General features: G+C 34.8%; 1 protein-coding gene across 3 annotated transcripts in view; it reads right to left on the reverse strand.

Annotated features, from left to right (window-relative positions):
- RIMS2 (regulating synaptic membrane exocytosis 2) overlaps positions 1-22,820 on the reverse strand; it is a 449,695-nt gene that overhangs the window by 321,752 nt on the left and 105,123 nt on the right. For all 3 annotated transcript variants that reach the window (XM_056484738.1, XM_056484743.1, XM_056484739.1), the window contains one exon: positions 16,205-16,512. In XM_056484738.1, coding sequence (XP_056340713.1) covers positions 16,205-16,512 — 308 coding nt within the window. The remainder of the gene's footprint in view (positions 1-16,204; positions 16,513-22,820) is intronic.

The following is a 22,820-nucleotide window of genomic DNA, read 5'->3' on the forward strand; positions in this document are numbered from 1 at the left end:
CAACATCCCCCTGGTTATTCCTAAGGGAATTTGTCTTTGCTGTTGACACTGTTCACTCTCCCGTAAAATAATTAAATATTGAAAGAACTGTTTAATTCACTGAGCTAAACATTAACCAAGAATGGAAAAGTGATACTGATTTTAATCCTTGGTAGTCAGGTCACAGATCTACAATGGAAGATACTGAAATTCCAGCTAAGAGACCAAACCTCATTACAGAAAACATTCACTACCAAACTGTAACAATGTAGAAGAAAGTAAATTCATCCTCATCTTACACCATAAAATATTAGGGCTTTTTCTTGTGTTTTATTCTCAATATCTTCACATTTCTTTGTTTCTTTTTTGAGGCATTCCATTTATTTAATTATTTTCAGTGTCCTTCTTCATATTTCTCCCATGTAGCTATTTAAATTAATCTACACTCTCCCTTTAGTACAAGTTCAGGCCAATAGATGAGACTTAGAAATCTGGACAGTCTGATTATCCCTTTTATCTTCCATATTACCATATATCATCATGACTAATATGCCTAAGGAGATTGGGTAATTTCATAATTTAGGGCATAAATATTTATATAGTTGAATTCCAGTAATCTCTGTGAATATTTGTATCATCACAAGAGGAGAAAGACACAAGTCAGTATACATAGAGGAAGAGTGAATAGAACTGAGAACAATTGACTCATTGACTTTCACAGCAGAAAGACAGAGTATAGTCAGCAAATAGCCACAACACTACCATCTAAACTTTGACAAAATTATCAAAAGTGATAAGAAAAAATGCTTAAGTTATTGTGTTCCTCCACCACACCACAGAATTAGGATAGAAAAAATGAGATACCATTACAGGTTGTACTGATTCTGGAGCTCATGGAACAGCCTCCCAGGTGTATTTAACTCCCTCTTCTTTATTTTCCATCAGACTTGCTGTTAGTGGCATTGCATGCACAAAGGACTCACAAAAGTTTATCTCCTGTTCCACCAGCAGTAATACCAAACAATGAAATAATAATAACTTATCCTTAAAATAAACTCCAAAAAACAGTTAATTATCACAAACCCTGTAAGTATATTCTCTATTAAATACTTTAGGATATGAAGCTTAAGTGATGTGATTGAGGTTGCAGGTAAGAACAATGTCACTGGTCTACCCCAAGCCCTTGCCTTACTCACTGTGTAGGACACTAGAACTTTGCTGTTCCAAAGTCTGTTGAAATACATTCCTTGTAGCATCAAGTGTTTAAGTAGCCTAATTCCAGTGAAAAGAGGGATAACACTGCATGCCAACAGCCTTTGGATTAAGGCCCAAAAGCGCAGTTCAGCACTATGCCTCTAGCACGTTTCCAAATACTGGAACTGCTCTAGTGCCAGTGGAAGCAGTCTGTGCACGGCTCCTCAGTCACCAACTCCCAGCAAGTACAGCAACACTCAAAATGGCAGAGGAAGCCCTCATTAACCCACTTATATTGAGGATAAATAAACTGCCAGTCTACCTTTAGCACCTTTACAGGTATCTCAATATTCCCATCTCCAAACATTCTCAGCACTTACGTCTTCAGCACACAGCGAAGTAAGGTAAGAAGCTGTCTACTTTTTAATAAAAGACAAAACTAACCTCGACATCTATAGATTCTCAAGGAATTTAAGGAGTACATCAGCCCCAGAAGCCAAGTCTTGAAGGGAAATTCCAGATCAGTTTTGCATTTCCTAAGTAGAAAAGTGCCAACTGTCCTTAATTAGATGTGCTGAGTTCTGTGAGGTCACAAAGTAACTCATTTCCCTCCATCTCATCATGATCTAAGTAAATGAAAGAAATAATCATGATGCACTGATCAGGATGGCTTTAAAACATCCTAAAAAGTGGCAAGCAAATTTAACATGATATTTTGCCTGCATACTTACTACTTAGGAATTAATATATTCTACAAATAAAGTACTTGGAAGCTGAGAATTTATATTTTTATCAGTTTCTTTTTAACTAAATTCTAAATGTATTAAATTAACGAATAAAGACTTGTGAAAGTTAAACGTTAGATGACTTAAATACTTTTATTAATAAAATAATTTTACATTTTTTAAAACTGAGATAACACAATGGTAGGTCTAACTTTGTTCCTGACACAGATACTAGGAAATGTGCCATATGTTCACTTGGGAAATCCTACTGTTAGGGCTGCTATGGACACATACAAAAACTGGCACTGACCACACACACATTGAGCATTTGAGGATGAGTAAGACAGGGGAAAAAAACAAACAGTTTAGACAAAGGATACAGGAAAAGTATAATTTGAAAACCTTTTGTTATTTACTACGATAGACTATACCACAACAGTTCTAATTCTTGAAATGAATAAGTAAGTATGCCCCACCACTGGGTATACCTCCCTGTATAATTATTTTAAAGACACCTTTAACATGAATAACTTTGACTTATATTTTAATTTCCTTAGCTCAGTATAGATTATGGCATTTCAAACCTCTCTGTGGAATTCTCTTTAATACATTAGCTGAAAGGCAAAAAAAGGGAAATTTTATTTAAATATGACAAGGCATAGAATAGTTGCAAATAATTACATAAAATGCGTAATTTTAATTATTTCTGTTATCTTTTTCCTTCTGAATATTACACAATAGATACAACTTGATTGGTCCACAATAAAATTCCACTCCCTTGTTCTACCTCACTTGCCAGCTCCCTTGCTTAGGGAAGTCTATGCTTAAAAATAAAGATGCTACTGATTTTAGGCAAATTCAGAGGTTGAATTTAGATGGTTTGACCTTAACAACAAAGACATCCAGATTCAACCCACCTAAATGTAGATGACTAAGGAGTGCAGTTTGGAAAACTAGCAACCTTTTTGCTTCCTCTGTAATTAATAGAAAGAAAGAAGAATATGTAGAGGGGAAAAAAATCATGTGACTCAAAAATGCATGAGCACCCAAAAATAGATTTAATGAAGTGTTCTTATGCTTGTCTAATTACTTTATTTAGGAGGTAGGAATATAAATCTGTGGTTTCATTTCTATTGCTAGATCTGAGAACACTTTCCAGTTCCTGCCTTAGCTATGTTCTGATAGCATATCTGAAAAAAATCCAGATGTGTGCATTCTCTCCCTTTTTCCAACTCATGCATTTTCCCCACATATAAGACAGGTATTTTAGGGATCTTCATGGCTTCTAGCAAAACTCCTACTGATGGCAGATGTCACATATAAAAAAGAAGCCCTCAAATCCAGGTATATGGGTTTTCTAAACCACTATCCTGACCTAAGACATAATTTATATAAACAGCTACTGAGGCAGAAATTGCATTTGGCAAACAAGAAAACCAACCTATTTGTCTTATAAATGTACAAATCTATTCTTCAGCCTGCAAGAGTATAATTCTATTTTGTACTAAAGTAATTCATAAATGCTACTAATTTTTTTTTTCATTTCTGCAAGGCTGGTCAGCTTCCTACAGGAGAAATAAATCCTCACAAAACATGTCTTGAATCTCTGGGTCAAATGACAGTCCCATAATCTGTTCTCTGCTTTCCTAGAGTTCTGATAGTTTACTGAAATGGCTAGGCATCCTAACCTTTTAATATGAATACGTACATTTGTCCATGTCCATACAAATAGCATATAATATATAAATAATGTTTCTAAAAGTATTAAAGGAGTACTATCAAGGTGGAAGAATCAGAGTTAGAAAAGATCTAAGTGAGACTTTATTCCCTTGACTAAAGGAAGAGCTCCTTTATCCAACAGGACCATCAAATTTTCCATACACTGGTGGAAAAAATAGACAATTATGTGTAATTCACAAGGATACAAAAGGCTCAATATTCAGTAGATGCTGCACCTTGTAGAACACGTGGTTTAGAAAAGTATGTTTCAACCAATTTTACCTTCAGCTGACTTACAATCAATTGATATTTCCTTGCACCTCATTACAGTACATGAATCCTGCTTTATGCCTCATTTGCAGTTCTGGATGGTTCACCAATGAGATGTGTCTACTAGGTGAGAACTACTGGCCTAGAACAGAAATCTGATTGATTTTTGAAACAGTGCACTGAAAACTTCATCTGCTACAGAGGAGATTTCTGTTCTTCATTTTCATAAAAAGTGATCATTTTTCATCTTTCAAAAACACAAAACGTGATTTAAAATACTACTAAGAAAGTATTATGCATGATTAAAAATATAAAATACTAATAATAGAACCTGAAAATACACTCACTAACAGCTTGCAGATACCATTTCAAGAGGAGGTATTCAAGGTGCAAGTTAATTTCTTCAGGGTTCACAAGCAGTTTGTACTTATATCCCTTATTTTCTAAGTTATAGAAATTTAAGGAAACAGTCAGCAAAAAATAAATCCTACGACAGTCCAACAATGATTACTGACTATGTAAATACGCTCAACAGAAATTATTCCAATATATACATTCAGATTAAGAGATAATATTTTTTTCATGAAAGACACAGTCACCACAGTTACTACATCCTTTACACAAGCACTTTTTTGGTAAGCAGGCTGATCATAAACTTCCTTCTTACATAAAGAAAATAACAACTACGTTGATCTTGAAATCCATGCTGGTTATCCACTGCAGAAATTGGCACTTATTCACAATAAATATGGGAGCTTAATTAATTTTAGAAATTACTTTTTTCACTTGGAAATGATCTTGAGATTTATTGCCACATCTCTATTTTCACATGACTGATTTGGTCCATAAAAGCCCAAACTTGTGTTGGGTGTCAATGAGTTGGTGTAATCTGTAATAGAATCAAAAACTAATATATGTGCAAACTAAAAGATAGATCATTGTCCAAATGACAGGAAGATTAAAATCAGTCTTTTAATTTAGTTTAACAGAAGCTATGACAACACATCTATGCACTGGATTGTTTATTAATTTTTGCTGTTCAGTCCACCAGTTAAAAATTTGAGCCTCCCATATCTTGGGGATGAGTTCAAAGAGACTAATTTATCTTCCTTTCATGTCATTATGAGATTTATGGTCTCCTGGGTTGCTCCTATATTCAGCTGATTGGAATACCAGAAGAATACTTCCCTGATGATCACACACTTTTGGAATTTATTTCCTTTGACAGTGTCATGGAGCCTGGATTTTATAAGCATTAAGGCTGTGTAAATATTTTACTTTGGAAAGATTTCCATTTAATACAGGAGTTCTATTTTACTGGAATAAAGGCATCATTGGCCACTTGGGAAGGGAGTTAAGGTTAATTTCTTAATTGATTGTTGTAACTGTAAGGCTTCATAATACTTGGTGACATACCACAGAATAAATTTTTAAATCTCATTTTCAGACAGAAAAAAAAGTGCTTCTGAAAGAAATATCTATATGCCACAGAGTGTGAAATTTCAAATCCTTGCCTTCAGCAAAATCTCCTGGTTTAGTTAGCTTCACCAGGTTTAACCCCAAAAACAACTGACAGTTTTTGGAAGTATCTGCTAAAAGGACACAAACATTCATATATATGCTCTTAATTACTTGAAGGAGAAGCAAAGAAGTAAAGTTGTGGAAAAGGATCCAGATCTATGTTAGTGCATCAGACATTACTGCAATGTAGTTTATCACCATCCAAAATAATTTTTTTGAGAAGTTGAGACACTATTAGTACTGCACTTAATACCCAAAGCTTGAGAGTTTGAGTCCCACTGACAAAATATTCCTATCTTTTCCATTATTTAAGTAATATATCTTCCTCTCTTCCTTCTTACTCTGGTTCTCAGGGTCTTTATAATTGACATTCTAATTTTAGAAAGAATTTCTGAATTAAAAAAAACTGCTGAATAGAAATTAAATCATACTTTAAATCTATTTTACTTTATTCAGAACATCAGATTTCTTGCTTCAAATATTGATGTATATTTTGTAAATGAAAGTCAATTCTTCAGTCTTCATTGTGTGTATTTGAGACACGAGAAGCACTCAAAAAATAAAAAACACATTGTTTTTTAAGAAATGCATATCCAAGTTAAATTTAGCTTCTTTCAAGAATACTTTTTTTTTCTAGTCCCAGTTAATAAATGGTACAGGAAGATGAATCACTACATGTCCATTTTAGGAATAAAATGCAATTATCTCATCCTAGTGAGGAGGTGGAATTACTGAACTAACCTTTGAGTTGTCAAATTTCTTATATTCAAGGGTTGAGATTGTTGAACTAATTGTGATTCTTCTTCTAGCTTAAATATTTTTCACACTTCTAACTGCAGCATAAAGATGCAACTGAAGCAGGTAATTTTTTGTCAGCCCAGCACCTCATGCCAGAGTCAAAAAAGACTCAATTAAAATTAATCTACCTCTTCCAAAAAATCGGGTCTGTGCACTGATTTGGAACATTAGAATGCAATGTCCTTCTGAAGCTTACCAATTTATTTGGCATTATAAAGAAAATCAGAAATTTTTTGCTTTAATCTCCTTGGACTTGCTAGGTATTTTTAAAATTTCTTTAAGTGATCATCAAGAACTCATTTAAAGACCAGCATTTTCACAAAGCCATTACAAATACAACCTCTAGCAGCTAAAAAAACATTTTTTTTTCTATCACAACCTTACCATAAGAAATCTTGTCCTTGCCATTTTCTTCTTACAAAGAAAATGGGGTTTCTGCAGCAAATCCCATGGCTCGTCCTATTACAATCTGCATAACAGAAACTTGCTTAGGCAGATAAACTACATCTAGGGGCCAATTCAAGCATATAATACCAGCTGACAAAACAGTGGATCAGAAATCTGCAAAACTGTGTTTGGAGCAACTTAACCCCTCGATATTTTATGAAGCTGATACACTTTCTGGGGTCCCTAATAGCAATTCCAGCACGCTCAGTGCTGCAGAGCCAGGCACTTGCTGATGTCATTTTCTAAAAACACCAGGGCATGATTACAGGGCACAGAGCTGCATAGTGCAGGAAGCCAGAACAAGTTGCATTTATACACAACCCACTGCATATCATATACAGATATTACCTTGGATTTTAAAACTCCACTTTAAGAGTCACTGACTTCAGGTCACCTACATTTCCTGCTTAACTTGAAATGACATTGTACTGCACTACTTTGCTGCAACTACTCCCTTAAAATGTCTGTGGTTGTCTTCATTCTGGTTAGTAAAGAATGTAGAGAGCTCTGTTTTTTCTGAAAGGCAAAAAATTCAGATTTCTCAAAGCTTGGGAGAGAAGTATCCAATTAGCTCACCACAAAACTGAAAGGACACTTAGGAATGATTAGAGAATTACTGGTTGCAAAGTGAAGAAAAAAAGTGAACTACAACAGGGGGAAATTAAAAGAAGTGGCTTAGAGAAGAAAAGAATGTTTGTCTTTAGGTGAAAACAGATCATGGGTATATCTTTGAAAGCACTCTCAATGCCTAGCCAGAGTTTGTTTTTGCATCTCACACCAGTGAAAAAGAGAGAGTGATACACAGAAGGAATGAGGTAATGAAATAACTAAATAAATAATTCTATAATGACATTACAGACTAGGCAAGTGGATGAAAGGATTTGTCTTGAAGAAGGGGCAGAAAAAGAAACAGAATAATCATGCTAAAGACAAGGAAGAAAGAAAATCGTATTGCTTAATAATGTAACTTTGAATTATGAAAATATGGTCACCCTGGTCCTATTATATTCATTTTTCTTACATTTTTTTCCTCATATCTGACTTAATAAAATAGATTGACAGTGACTAAAATTTTTAATCTTACCAGGTAAATGATAAGTGACAACTAAATTGCACTACAGAAGTGATTTCTTTATCACTTGTGACTTCTAGAGACACAAAAGAAAAACCAAAGAATTTGCACCAGTAACAACTATGCAGTCTCACTTTTTTATTTTATTTCAGTCCATGGTAAAAAATATGAACACAAAAAGCCATTCATGTAATTGCTTCCTGCAGATCCCAGAATTACTTGGCTGCTAGAAACAAGAAACTTGACTTAGCAGAGTTCTTTACCAAATGTTAGAAATTTCCCTCAGCTACACTCCACAGATGCATCTTATTTACCCTTACACACCATTTCTTTTAAAATATGAAATTTTTAAAAATCTGTTATTTATACTTCTCTTAAGAGAACTTAGCCTCCCAAGAACAGAGGACGGTACAACTAAGGATTATGAGCACACACTAAGCTCTAACATTCAAGTTTATGCAAGGTCAACAAAACTGCACTTCAAGACATGCTCAACTAGAAAGGTATTGGTCTCATTAATTTTAAAAAAGAATTTATAATTTGTCTGATATTTCTTTTTTATAGGATTGGTTTAGTTAAATGCAAAACTATATTTAGTGTCATAAATGTTAGTGGCAGTCAGTGTTTAATAAAAATGTTCAATATTCTACTACAGATGATATCTGTGCTTACAGATTTAGGTTATTAACAGTCTTTTAGCAGAGGTAAAGACATAGCTGTGCTATACAGAAATGTAACACTGCAACTGAAGGCCAAACTGCCCTTCAAAGATGCCAAATATCAGCACTCAATATCCAAACTTCCCTGAGCTTAAGACAGAAAAATCAGATAGTGATAGCCTTCAATAAGCAGCATGCAACAAATGTCAGTTGAGAAAAAAATAAAATAATCAGCAACAGTAAGCAAAATAAAAACATCAGGTTGCAATGGAATTATTTTTTAAAAGGCTTTCTACTGTACACTGTGAAAATGAAATTCCCTAAAATCTATGTGAGATTAGCTCACTGTGGGGAATAATTGCAGCTGAGTTAACATTGTCACTTAAAGCTGGAATTAAATATTTTTGTTATATTCCTATTTAAAATACTCTATTGTTTGAGAAGGAACATGGCAGTTTTAGACTGTTTATCAATGTAGGTTAGTTCTGCTACAGTTCTAGAATTTTCCTCTTCTCTTTCTCTCTTTTACAAACCATTATCTTTCTCCAAAAAAGGATCCAAAATTGTAGCTGCCTTTGGTCAGAGGCCCAATGCTACTTGATATAGGTTCTACAGCTAGATAATGACTCACCTTAAAATAATCATAAAAGGTATCATAATCAGTTAGAGAAAATAAAAGGGGAGGAAGGGAAGCAATGCTCAGCTCAGAAAAACCCCACTGAAGCCACTGTGTGGCTGCACATCCTGAACTTTGTGTCAGAGGGGACACTGCTCATGTGAGCAGGAGATCAACAAAACCAATATTAGGAGAAAAATAATTGTAGAAGGAGTTTCATTTCTCAGAAAACACATAGTTCTGCAAGGGTAATGTAGACAAAAAGCTCCCTCTCTTTTCCAGAAGTTAGAACAGAATGCACACACTACAACCCATTGCAAGCTAATAAGAAACCAAGTGTACCCACTATAGGTAGTCTGGACAGGCAATGTTAACAGACAATGTAAATATCATTCAGGAACTTTTCATGCAAATATCATTACAGGAACTTCAGAGACCTTGCATTACAAATGATATCAAAATCTTTACCTTCATAAGCTTAATCCTTGTTATTAGTGTCTAATAATTTTGTTAAAATTTCTGCACTAAAGGATTTCTGACTTTCTTGGACCCAAGGTAATTCTTCTCAATAATTAAATACTGCACTTTCTCTGGCTTTCTTCCCATAAATTTCAATTTCTTCCTCTGGCCATAGTTATTTTTAAATTATTTTTAATGTCATTTGAGATTGAGACTGCAGATAAATTTATCTTCAGTTTCTACCTGAAAGCTGGAACATCCATGAAAAGCTGACCCACACCCTCAATCCTATGTGTAGATGAATTAAATCATTAAAAGAGCAGTTCTGTGAAGAAAAAACTAATTTATTTTTTCTAAACTATTATGTCAAGAATCATAAAAAGAATACAATGAAATGAAAGCACAAGAAACAAAAGCAAAACTACTGAGACCAGTTTTCAGATTGGCATTGGTTTTATTTACAGCTCTAAGGACTATTAAAGTGGTAAAAAATGCTGGAATGGCAGTAGGAAGACAAATATAAAACCTTATTTAGATGCAGTTCAAATCCTGTAAAACTTAAATCTTTAGTTAACATGTTAAAACTACTGTAGGGTACTAAAGCCCTTTGCATCCTGTGCTAGCACAGGGAAAGTCACTGGGAGGCCTTTGCAGTCATGCATGGAAAAGAATATTGATTCCATTTTAAACTCAACCTGCACATTTCTAGTATAAAGTATTAAATTTATTCATTAAGTGAAAGAATATAATTATGCTTATCAACAATTGTAGGGGTTTTGCTACTTTGGTGGTAAAAATTCTTTTTAAAAATCGTATTTTTTATGCCTTACATAAAGAATTCTAAAAGGTTTAGAGACACTGTTCTCTGAGCATGTACAAATCTACAAACAGCTCTATCAGTCTGACTCTTGAACACCAACACAATTTAAATACTGTCTCTACAAAATTATTTCAATATTTCTCACTCTCTTTAAATATTTCAGCAGGTAAAAAAAAAATAGGCAAAAAAGTTAAAATAACTGAATTTTACTTGAGAATCAGGTAAAATACTGTGCTTTCGAATTTGCTTAGTCTCCACAACAACTCAGGTACTCAGAAATAGCAACAATCAAAAGCAGAGGTTGCACTACAGTGACATGTCATAAGTGTGGCAGCAGAAGAATGGTGATAATCTCAAGAAACGGGCAGTTTTCAGGTTTTCCAAAGGAAGCATAATTGTCTGACCTTAATGTTACATTGCCATATTTTAAATTGCAATCAACTACCATAAGTTCTGTACTCAGTGTCAGTTGTTCATGAGCCAACAATTAGAGAAGAATCATTTTAAAAAGATATAAACATGAAACAGATGGACACACATTTTCATTTTTAAATTCATGCTGCTCTTTCATGTTTCTTGTCTCACTTATGCTTGCTTTTTTCCTCTCTCCTCCCTTTTTCTCTTGTTTTGGTCTCTTTTTTCTTCTCTGTTCACACTCAGACATCCTCAAATGCAGTCCCAAAAAACAGATCCTACGCTGCCAGCTCATACTGGCATTCCTCCCAAGAATGGAAGGAAAGGGACACAGGAAACCACTTTCAGCACTGCTTCCATTGGTAACACAATGGAATAAAGCCTTTATATGTGGGAAGCACCAGTATACATTTCATAAAGAATACATGCACAAATCCTGCACCTTCATACCCAAGTAGCCTCTTGTTTGCATTTCTTATTCAGAATAAAATGCATTCTCCAAGCCTCCTATATAGTGCCTGGAAACCACCCTAAAAATCCTTTTTCTTTTTTCCCCTGAGGTAAGAGGGTTGATAGAAAATAAACCCCCAAATACATATGTGTCTCTGACAGGAGAAGACAAGGAAGAGGGAAGTAGGATATATCTTTGCTGTGTCTGCTGGCCTGGAAAATAAATACCACTGTTGTGCAACTCTGCAGCTGCTCACTCTCTCAATTTGTTGTTTTCGTTCTGGTTTTTATGATTTAATCTCATATCCTCACAGTTAATCTGAAAAGGGTTCCGGCAGCTTTATTTATTAGTCTTCCTTCAGATCATGAGCTTACAGATCATGGTCTTTTCCTATACCAAGAACCAATTCTCTTTTTGTGACAAGGCTTGCCTTCTGATAGATGTAGCAGGAATAAATTGACTCATGACACATGAAAATGAACATCCTCACAATATTCTCACTTTCTTTTTTTTATTGAATCTCATGAAAAATATCTTTGAGAAAGTTTTTCTTCCACTAATCTAATGCATGAAAAATATATATTGTAAAATTAAAGTCATCATTTTCAAATTCTGAAGAACATTTTGAATTCATAAAATACAGATTAGGGAAAATAATAATTTTTTTAAACCCTGAAAAGTTCACATCTACCTGAACTACACAACACCATTTCAGATATATATTAATAGCTGTGTCATTGTAACCTTGCTTTGGGAAGATGCATGAGTTGTTTACTACTTTTAGAGAGATATGTATATGTACAGAATAAAGGTTTGTGAAGCAACACCTCTGGAATGTCACAAAATATTTAAATTTTAAAACACTGAATATATGGAAAATTACTGAAATGGCTTTACAATAGATCCTACTGAGAGTAAGAAAAATTATCTTAAAAGCTTAGTATGGCAACACTGAACAAAGATCTAACAATTCAGGCAAACAATGACAAAAAAGCTTCATATATGCATTAGGTTCCTTATTTCCCAGATTTTAATTTTAGGATGTTGTACATATTTTAACAGGACATTAAAAACATAGGCTTTGGAACGAAGAAACCAACCATTTCACAAGCTGATTGCCTGCTGCAGAATGACAAATTATTTTTCCTGCTAGAAATAAAAGACATATTGTATGATGTGTACTGAGATCGTGGGAAAAAAAGACTATAGGAAAGATCTTGATGAAAATAAAACAAAATCTGACCCCTTTGCCTAATCCAGAATTAATGTGAAACTGCAAATCAAAGAACTGCAGCTACAAATCTACCATCTGTGCTCAGCAGACCTCAGAATAGACCTTCTGAGTCTATGGATTACTTAAAATAATATTTCACATTTCTTGGATTCACATAATTTTGCATTTTTCAGGGAAGCTAGTATTACACTGTATCAGCATTCATACAAGCTGCACACAAGGTTAAGTCTGAAAACCACTACACAGGATTACAGTCAACTGTGCTTAGCTCAAAACCTCCATGTGGGACAAATTACATTAGTCTCACCTCAAACAATGTAAAATACACCATGGTCATTTAGTGCATCATACACATGTGCCTGCTGCCCCTGCCTTACCCACAGGTTTTCTACATAAAAAGCAGTAAAAGGACAGATTGTAAATACTGTGGTAAAGAATTTAAACTGCAAGAGGGTATTTAGGCTAGAATAAGGAAGAAAATCTTTACTGTGAGGGTAGTGAGGCACAGGAACAGGATGACCAGAAAAGCTGTGGATGCCCCATCTCTGGAAATGCTCAAGGCCAGGCTGGATGGGGCTTTGAGCAGTGGTGCAGTGGAAGGTGTCCTTGCCCATGGCAGGTGGGGAGGATCTAGATGATTTTAAGGTTGCAGTTTAAGTCTTGCTGGATTCCATTATAAGCACTACATGAAAACAGTAATGAAAAACTGTTCTGCTCTTGGTAAGTACAACTTACTTCTGAACTTTTTTTTACACTTTACTTTTTTCTGTAATGGATCCAACATAAGAAACATGGCCTTGGAGAATGTGCAATCCAAAATCATCCCAGGCTTCTTCAGACAACAAACTACAGATCAGAGAAGATCTATAATAAGGTATCTGTGTAAACAGGCTGTGATCTATCAATTGCAAATGTGACTGTTGCTTACATCAAGGAAACAGAATACTAGTCTAATGGCTGAAACAATAAAATTTTAATGAAGAATAACACTAGTAAAGAAAACAGGGAAAAAATATGGTGAGTACTACTCAAGGATGGAAAAACAAAAAAGCACAACCAGAAAAGACACATTAAGGAACGAGACAGAAAGGACATTGATGATCTTGAGATTAAAGGAGTGAATGTTGCCCTTTACTCTGTGACCAACATGTCTCCAGATGACCAAGATAAGACATATGATACTTGATTCAAAGAACTTCTTAGCAATGATTGCTGCAAGACCCAAGGAAGCTACAAAAAGAGCAAAAATCATTGGACAAAAAGAATATATTTTTCCTTTCTATTCAAATCATAACCCAACTGTATAAAGTCTTAGCAATACCTTTCTTTTCATAAGTGGTTATTGTTTTTACCACTTTAAATTATTTTTTGTGCCAAAACTAGTATTCTTGGGATGAAAAATAAGACACAAAATATAGTTCTCACTTTCTACTTACTTCCATTATTGTCATTGTGCAAGGCAAGCAACAATCACTTCCAAATTCTTGAAACTTTTTTTGTCTATTTCCTTATTATTTTTGACATTTCAAATGGCCAAGTATTTCTCAAAGAATTCCTCCATGTAGACAAATGGTCTAACATACTTGTCAGTTGCTCAATTTCTGCAGGCACCTAGTTTAAGAATAGAAAATGTTCCCCCTTCCTCCTTCTTCACGCCACTTTAGTTACTGAGCAAACTTTGGCCGGTTTGGGTCACCTGTCTCATCTCAGGACAGGTGTTGTGTCTCCTCCCAACCTCCCATGCACCCCTAACTTCCTCACCAGGGTTGACAGTATGAGAAGCAGAAAAGCCCTTGGCTCAGCAATAACAACAACATCCTTATATGATCAACCCTGTGCTCAGCACAACCCAAAACACAGCCCCATACCAGCCACTGTGAAGAAAATTAACTCTACCCCAGCCAAAATTAACACAAATTTTAAGCCTTTCTGGTATTATTGATGAGAATAGCAATGGCACCACAGCACACAGAGATCTACACTTAAAGGCTCTCCCCACCAGTGAATTCTGGGGTATTTTTTCTCAGAGCTGTTGATATTCTCCTCTAAAGGCCATTTGACCAGTAAGTCAAAGAAAGACTTTGAATGGACATCACGGAAGAATTTTTTCATTAGGTCCAGAAAAAACTGTCTATGTAGGGAACATTAGGGAGTAAAATTATTCAAAAGACCCTCTATCCTTCAGTAGCATATATCAGTATTATTATCCAAATAAAACTATCTGAACTTAAATAATATATCAAGTAGAAGTGATCAATATCAGCAAAATTGTTCTGATTTCAGGCACAAAGCCTACAATTCCTCCCAACGGAAAATATTACTCCAGACTGTCCATGTTTATGATTTAAGTCTACTTAGGGTAAAGGTGCATTGCATATCTCAATTATATATTTATATATAATATAATTAATATATATTAACTCTCTCCCTCCATATTTCTTCATGCATATAATATGAAAATGCTTTCAGAGTTAAATTGTTGTTGCTAACAAGGGTTTGAGATTTTCTTATTATCACATTATCTATTATATCAATTTCCTAGAGAAATTAAGCGGAAAAATGAACCACAAGAGAATCAGTCTGTCTCTCCTGCTCTCTATTTTCAGGTTAGGGTGCCAGCTGTGTTTTTCAGAGATTACACATGTAACTGAGGAGCACTCAGGAGAACTAAGTACTGAACCCAGCTGAAATCAGAGCAAACAGCAATAGACAGAACGAGTTAAACTAAAAAAGGTTTGATTAATTGCATTCAGTTTGTTCTCATGTAAAACCAAAAACAGGAACTAAAATATGGCAGAATACAAGAGGCAAGGAAAAAGGAAAACTATTTTAGTATACTAAATGTAAAACATACTATACACATCTAACATTTTCCAAGCTCTCAGAATAAATGCTGTAATGAGGTCATATCTGGGCAGCAGAGAAAAGCTGCCAGATTTCACTGCTCTGGCTGCCAAATTCCAAGGCAGCTAGAGGTCTCTCACACACACGTGAGGATATCATTTCCATGGAAACACCTGAGCAACCTCACTCTCATCTTTCCCTTCCCATCATATTTAAAGTTCTATACCAGTGCTGTTTATGAAAAAATTAAATTCCTTCAATGAAACCGGTTTTTTTTTTTTTGTGTTCCCATAAAACCTGGCCACTGAGATTGTTGAGAGTTTTCTGGTCCCTTTTGGTTTAATCACATCAAGAAAAAGGGATGGAAGTTCCTGCTTCAGCCTCTGGCTAAACCAACTCATACTATATTAGCACTGATAGAGTTACAGTTTCAAACAACATAAGCAACACTAAGATAAGCCAAGGAAGGAAAAAATATTTATACTTATGACAGTAGCTAACAGAAGGAAACTGAGAAACCATGAAAAGGCTCAGGTCATTACAGAAAGATTTCACCATCCTCAATACTATATACTGCAAGTACAACCAGATGTTTTAATCAGTAGTCTGAACAGATGCTGTCTTCCATTAATCTGCCTTCTTGAGTCCTATTTCAGATTTGCTATACAGCAGTGACCACGAAAGAAATATGGTAACATTCTGCACAGAACAATGACTGTAATTTGACAAAGTCACAAGCACATGGACAAACTCTGCCACAGTGCAGCTGGCATGTACCACATTTTTTCAGTAAGAAATGAAGAGCACACACTGGCTATGACCATCTGAAACCAACAAAAGACTTCTCAGTGCTGCTTCAAAATACCTAGTATATATTTTATAGGCTACAGGGGAAAAAAAAGACAAAATTTTAAAAGCTAATATCAAATTTATAGCATAAATCATCAGATCTTATCAAGATAATCATTAAATACTTTCTTACCTGTCTGATGTGTCACTTGTTACTTGATGCTTTACTGTTGAACCATTCTTAATGGAGTCTTGTCTTGTGAGCCCTTGAGATCTGTTTTTGTCCAAAGCTTGTGTGGATATGTCACCTGGTGGTCCCTGGTACTGTGGATGCTCCTGCAGTTTTGCTTTTTTCTCTTGAGGTGCTTCCTCATTCCTCAGAGCTCTAATTCCTTCTTGGTCTGGCTGCTGTGGTGCATGTGATCCACTGTTATAGAACCAGGCTCCTGATTTTGTGAGGATTTCTTGTTGTTTTCGGCACAAGTTACATACCCACATTACCTGTTCAGACATATTTAAATGTAAAATCCATTAGCTTGTAAACACTGAATACAACGTTTTCAGCAAGCACACATCAATTGACTGTTATCATTTCCAAAGGTAAAAAAATTGCAGTTTTAATTATATTAAAATTACAATATCTTAGCTACAATACAATAAAATATGTCTGTACAACCTTGGTATATCTAGTTTTAGGAAAAAAAAAACACAACAAAAATGCTTTCAGCGGTTTTTTTTTTCCACTATTTGTAATACAAGGAAGAACAACAGATACTAGCAATATAAATGCAAAGGTTCTAATACTGAGGTTCCAATGGTAATAAATATAAGCTTTGAAAATTAACACTATAATTTGAGGATGATAGAAAAATTAATTAAAAAATCATTAAATTTTTAATCCATTTTAATTCTCTCACTAAGAGTAAGGAACTTTAGAAAAGGTCATCTGCTCCTGCAAACAAGTAATTTTGTAATTCTCCAAAATGCTCTGCTGATTTTCTTCCATGGTGGTCTATATCTGATGCTTACATGAAGATGCTAACTTCAAGAAGTGACTTCAATTTCAAAGCAATTTTAAATTAGAGCCATTTTATAACTAAAATAACACAATTTATAAGGTGGTGTTTCTCTCCACTTCAGACCCAAAATTTAGCTTTCACTATATGCTTACTAAATTATTAAAATTATTACAGCTTCCCAGTTGTGTGATCCTGCATATCCAGAAACGAAATTTTTTAATTTTCTAAAATGTACTTCTTTGCAAAGCTTTTGTATCTGATCATCTTAGCCTCATGGCAGTTCAGGAAATCAACAACACCAACTATCTGTAAGTTAATTTCATGAGAACATTCAGTTATTAGACTATATGAGAATAAACCAATGCAGTGAATCAAATACAACACACCAGTCATGCATACATTGGACCATTCAAACTGATTATTGTGTAAATCCAAAATTTGGATTGTAAATAGTATTCATTCACTACAAGTTTCATCCTTCACTCCTTAATCTTCATTTTTCTTAAGCCTTTTCTTTCTCTTCCCTTTATAGATTTTTGTCTGAGTTCACAGACAAAAATTGTACCAATTTTACTGTACATTCCTTGAATGTCTAGTTATCATTTCTCCAGTCTAATCCTACAGCAAACTGCCTTTTTTTCAATGGTTTAGAGTATAGGACATGCAAAAGCTTACATCAATGTTCATCATTCTTTTAAATGCAGCCAGCCCCATGGAATTATATGGAAGATGTAGTTTCTGCCTCCACAATACATAAGGCTCAGTCCTCTAGAAAAGGTTTCAGAAGTTGCAATCTGTATCTTGCTTTCATTCTTCAGGCTGCTATCTAAGAGATAATTTGGGCCATGCTCTCTAGTCAAATCTCACAAAAATCTTTCAATGAGAGCTTCATATAGAAGGTTACTTGGATGCAAGGTTCTTATTCAAACTAAAGTCACCAACTCTCTCAATCACAAACTGTTGGGCTGGAGGAGGAAAAGAAGCATCACTTGCCCATTTAATGGTGGTGGTACACCCCATCCTAGTAAACTTCCTTCTTCTCTTTTTATAGGGCTGATATCATTTATAGGAACTCATGTCTGCTTCCATCAATGAGACAGAAGAAACCACCAAAGCACTGAGGGCAAAAACAAAGAGACTTCCCAAGAGAAGCTTGTTCTCTAAGGTATGTTAGAGAATGCCCTTAGAGGGCATTCAAAGGTCAAAACTGTGTATGCTTCAGGCCTGGACATCATTCAAACACAAATTTAAGAACTGGTCTCTTTTACCTTTGCTAATCAAGTTAGAAAATACATGAGAAAGCACCAAAGTAAAATTTCAGAGCCCAAGACAGAAATATTTTTGCTCTCTTTAATCAATAGAAATTAAAAGGCTTTAATATTTCTGCTGGGTCTGTACACAGCTGAAAGTAGTTCTAAACTTTTCATGTATGTGTCAGAGCAATGAAAGAACCAGATGTGAAACAATTATGTAAGTATACAAATATATAACAACCTGAATGACAAATGAGATAAAATCCCCCACAGTTCTCATTTGCTATTTTCACTTCTTTTAGTAGATGTCAAAATAACACAAAAACTAGATACTACAGTCAAAACATGTGGGCAGCTTTTTCCTTGCCTGACAGTCATAATTTTGTCTCCAGACAATGGATTCCAGGATGACCAGCATTATTCTCATGGATTCAGCAGAATAAGAGTTCCCTCTGAATTAATAAGATTTCCTATCACCTCCTCTAAAAGTAGAATCAGGAAGAGTACTCCTAACCTAATCTGATTCCTGATATTTAGAGTATTTCAGATTGAAAAATAAAATCAAACACATAGCATTTGAAATGCATAGGTTTATAAATTTTGCAGATTTTTTTTCCTGCTTTTCTAGGAGCGTTTAATGATAATTACATGTCACACTTCAGATAAAGTCTTATTTCCAACTTTAGCATGCAGGATTTCATAGTGTTAACCCTAACATAATTTTAGCTTGAAATAATCACACAGAGTGAGAAGAATGGGAACTGCCATACAGACAGAAATGTTTGTGCTTTCAGTGAGCACAAAAATTACAAGCCCTCAGCCAGTACTGAGCAAAATTGCCTTCCCCATCTTATGGCAGCATGTAGAAGCATTCTTGCAATTTAGAAAATACTGGTAATTTGTAGTGCAGACCTCTCAATTAAATGACAGACCCTTGTAAGATGGTGTCCTAAGAGCACAGACAGGAAGGTGGGATGCTCCTGGACAGGACTTCTCTTCTGCCCCAGGAGCCCGGGACAGAGGGCTCAGCAGCTCACACACATGCAGAAGCAGGTCTGTCCCTGCAGGTCCCTGCCAGGACAGAGCCTTGACTGGGACTGTGACAGCAGCACTGCAGAGGAGCAAAGACCACAGGAGTGAACTGCATGCTCAATATGTGCATTCTGACAAAGCTGTGAGGAAATAGAAATAAAAAAAGACTAACCTCTGACATCAGAAATCTGCACTCCAGGGTAGGCACACTACCTACTGCACACACTTGCAGCTCTCCTAACCACCCTCCAAAAAACAGCCATGAGCATATTTGTACACAAAAATCAGTGTTGCAATTTGTGGGTGTCAATCCTCCACGCGAGAACACTGCCCATTTGAAAAGGAAAACAGGGGGGAAAAAATCTCCTCTCCAACGTTAAGCACTAGCTCAAAACTAGAATTCCAGGCGCTATGGCAGTGGATCGGGATGTGCTTTTCCATAGGAAAGGCTGAAACACCACCTAGTGCATACAACAGGCATTGCTGCAGGTCAGTTCAAATCAGCTTCTCATTGCTGAAAAGAGCATACTAAACATACCTGACATTTTCACATTACCCCTTCCATCCATGTTTTCAAAGAATAATTTCTCTTTTTATATATACAACACCAAAAAGAAGTATTTCAGTTTTGGATTAGACACATTTACCTTAAAGCCTCCATCTGCTTTCCATTCTCAAAGGTTAGTTCTACAGAGTGAACTAAAAAGTTCTAATTCACTTTTGATTTCTTCACTATTTTTGGCAAGATTATTCATAATATGCTCCCACTTCTAACACTGCCCAGCAGCTTTCATCACATAGTTCTAGCACTTATTATTACATGGGCCCATGAAACAAATTCTGCAAAACCTACAGTAATCAGCCATTTCACATCTACATACCAGAAATAAATAATGCACAAAAATATAATTTCTTTACATTGTCCTAAAAAAAGATATTGAATTTTTTGTTCTTAGAAAAAATTCTTCAAAACATATTTGACATACTACTTTAACTTCAATAAATGGGAAATATATTTATCAATAAATTACATTCACAGATATTTCAAGTGAAAACAAAACACAATTTAATAAAAGGATATAGTATGACATTCATTTTAGTATTTTCAGATAGACCATTTGAAAAGACAGCTACCTTAAAAAACATCACTCACTGTTCCTGTAAGCACAGTTATAGGTGGCCTAACACTAAATCCTGAGAAGAAAATGGAAATCTGATTTTATTTAAGATTAGATTAAAAGGCTCAGTATATTCGATTATGCATAAGTTTGAGTTTGATAGCTTTAACTCTACAACCCAAGAAATAATTACACCAAATCCTCATCAGTCTTTACAATATTACTTCAAATTACAGCTGTGCTGAGGTGAAAAATTGTAGTGGAAGGCTTCCATTTCAGCAGTATTTCAGCAAATCTATTAGAGTCCACCTGCTTGGCAGAAGCATCTAATATATATTAGCATTATACTAATTGCTGTGCTTGCTGCTAGTAGAAATCTTAAGTAAATTTCATATGTCTTTGTTGGGTTTTTTGGCTCTCATATGTCATGCAGGATACAATTCTATAAAAATTATACAAGATAATAAGACTACAGCACTGAAAAGAAGGAAGAGATAAAAGGAAGAGTAGAAAAACTCTGCTTGGGTCATCAAGGTCACTAATCATGATTGCAAACACATTACTGCTAGTCTTTTTTTTTCCCCCTAATTTGTTACCAGTAAAAAAAGTATTGAATCATAGTTTCCATGGAACTGTAAGTTGAATAAGTGAGTGTCCTGGGTCTGGAACTGTGAGGATCCCTTTGAATATCATCTCCCCAGAAAATGAGATGGAACTGCTTTTCTGGTTATTGGGTTTTCTTTCAGAATACATTAAGATCTCTCAAAATTTTCCAGCAAAATAGCAATGTTGTTAATTGTCCCTGTCAGAAGTAAAACTTTTCAGTACACTATTTATTGGTTAGAAATCAATCTTCCTCAAATCAGACTAGAAGACTTCTAGAAAAAAAAAACCCAGAAAATCTTGTCTACTTGGTTCTATACACTACCAAAACATGCCTCATGTTTGCACTAAAAAACCCAGTAATTCCCTTTTGCTCTCCCCATCTGAAGTCTGTGTTCTCTCTTACAGCCAAGAGTACTGACTTCCACTACTGGTGAGGGAAAATTTGTGCTGTTTTCTATAAGTTGTTTCCTTTAAAACAATTTCTGGGTTGACATTCCTTTTTCATGAAAGTGTCTATGACTGTGGAAGATTTATATATAGCATACCCTATCCATAGCCAACATTTATATTTTTTGGAAACACAGAGGCTTTTGCAATGTCTGTATGATTTCTCTATAGAGACATAATTCTAGTGGTTTGGGTCCAGAATACAGATGCATCTTTTGCAGCTGCTGAGATCTATTTTAAAGACATAAAATCATTATTTTGGAGTGAATGGAATAAATCTTTATGCTCATACATTGTAAGCAGCAGAGTCTGGTTACAACTTTAATGAAACAGAAAGTCTTCCATCTCTTTTTACTGTTCTGACTGTACAGACAAGTCCCCTTTCCATTTCCTTCTGTTACATTAACACATTTAGTCAATGAAGTAGAGTACATGAGCAAAGTTAATCTCTGAATTTGTGACTTTTTTAAAAGTTGATAAAGATTACCTGTTTTTTTCACTATTTTGCTATGCCACTAGTCTGTGCTATGGTACTGACTTTCATTTCTATGTTATGATCAGTTTGACTGAATGCCAAAACTGCTGTAATATTTGTCTTTTATCTGTAATGACATATGGATACCTATCCCCCTAAATTGTATTAAATATCACAAGAATTCTAACACCAGCTAAGAAAAGTGGGAAAGTCTATAATACCGGTATGAGACAAATATCTTTACATATATTTTAAGGGATATGTGTATTTGCACTACAAAAATTCTTTGTACTAGGAGAGTGATTATATTTGCTCTTGACTCTGTAGAGAATGGATACATCACCTATGAAAAGTTATAATGGCCATAAACAACCAAGTCAGAGTGAAATAAATGTACCATTCCTTGTGCATGCATATGATACAGGACATATTTACATGACACTGTCTTTCAAGCATAAGAGAAAATCATATCATTTTAATTTTTAAAAGGTACACTTTTGTTCTAATGTGGCTTTATTCTAATGGACAGGGTATCTCTTTTGCATCACCCTTTAACTATCCTTAAGACACATACTAGCAATTTTGTTCATACTTTTTTTCAACCCCTCTACATGCACAGTAGGAAGTAGGACTAAAAACTGTTAGAACCTAATCTAGCTGCATTAATATAAGCCAAAGCACATCCTTCCTAAAGTACATTGTATAAAAAGAAGTTCATGTATAAAATATCTGATATTCTGATGTTTAATATTAATATAATGAATAATAATTAATAATTGTAATTCATTTAATATTAATAATATTCTGATATTTTATATTCATTTAATAGCTGATACTTAAGGTCTGTAAAGGCAATAAT

The sequence above is a fragment of the Oenanthe melanoleuca genome, chromosome 2, assembly GCF_029582105.1.
Source record: "Oenanthe melanoleuca isolate GR-GAL-2019-014 chromosome 2, OMel1.0, whole genome shotgun sequence".
In the NCBI taxonomy this organism is placed as follows: domain Eukaryota; kingdom Metazoa; phylum Chordata; class Aves; order Passeriformes; family Muscicapidae; genus Oenanthe; species Oenanthe melanoleuca.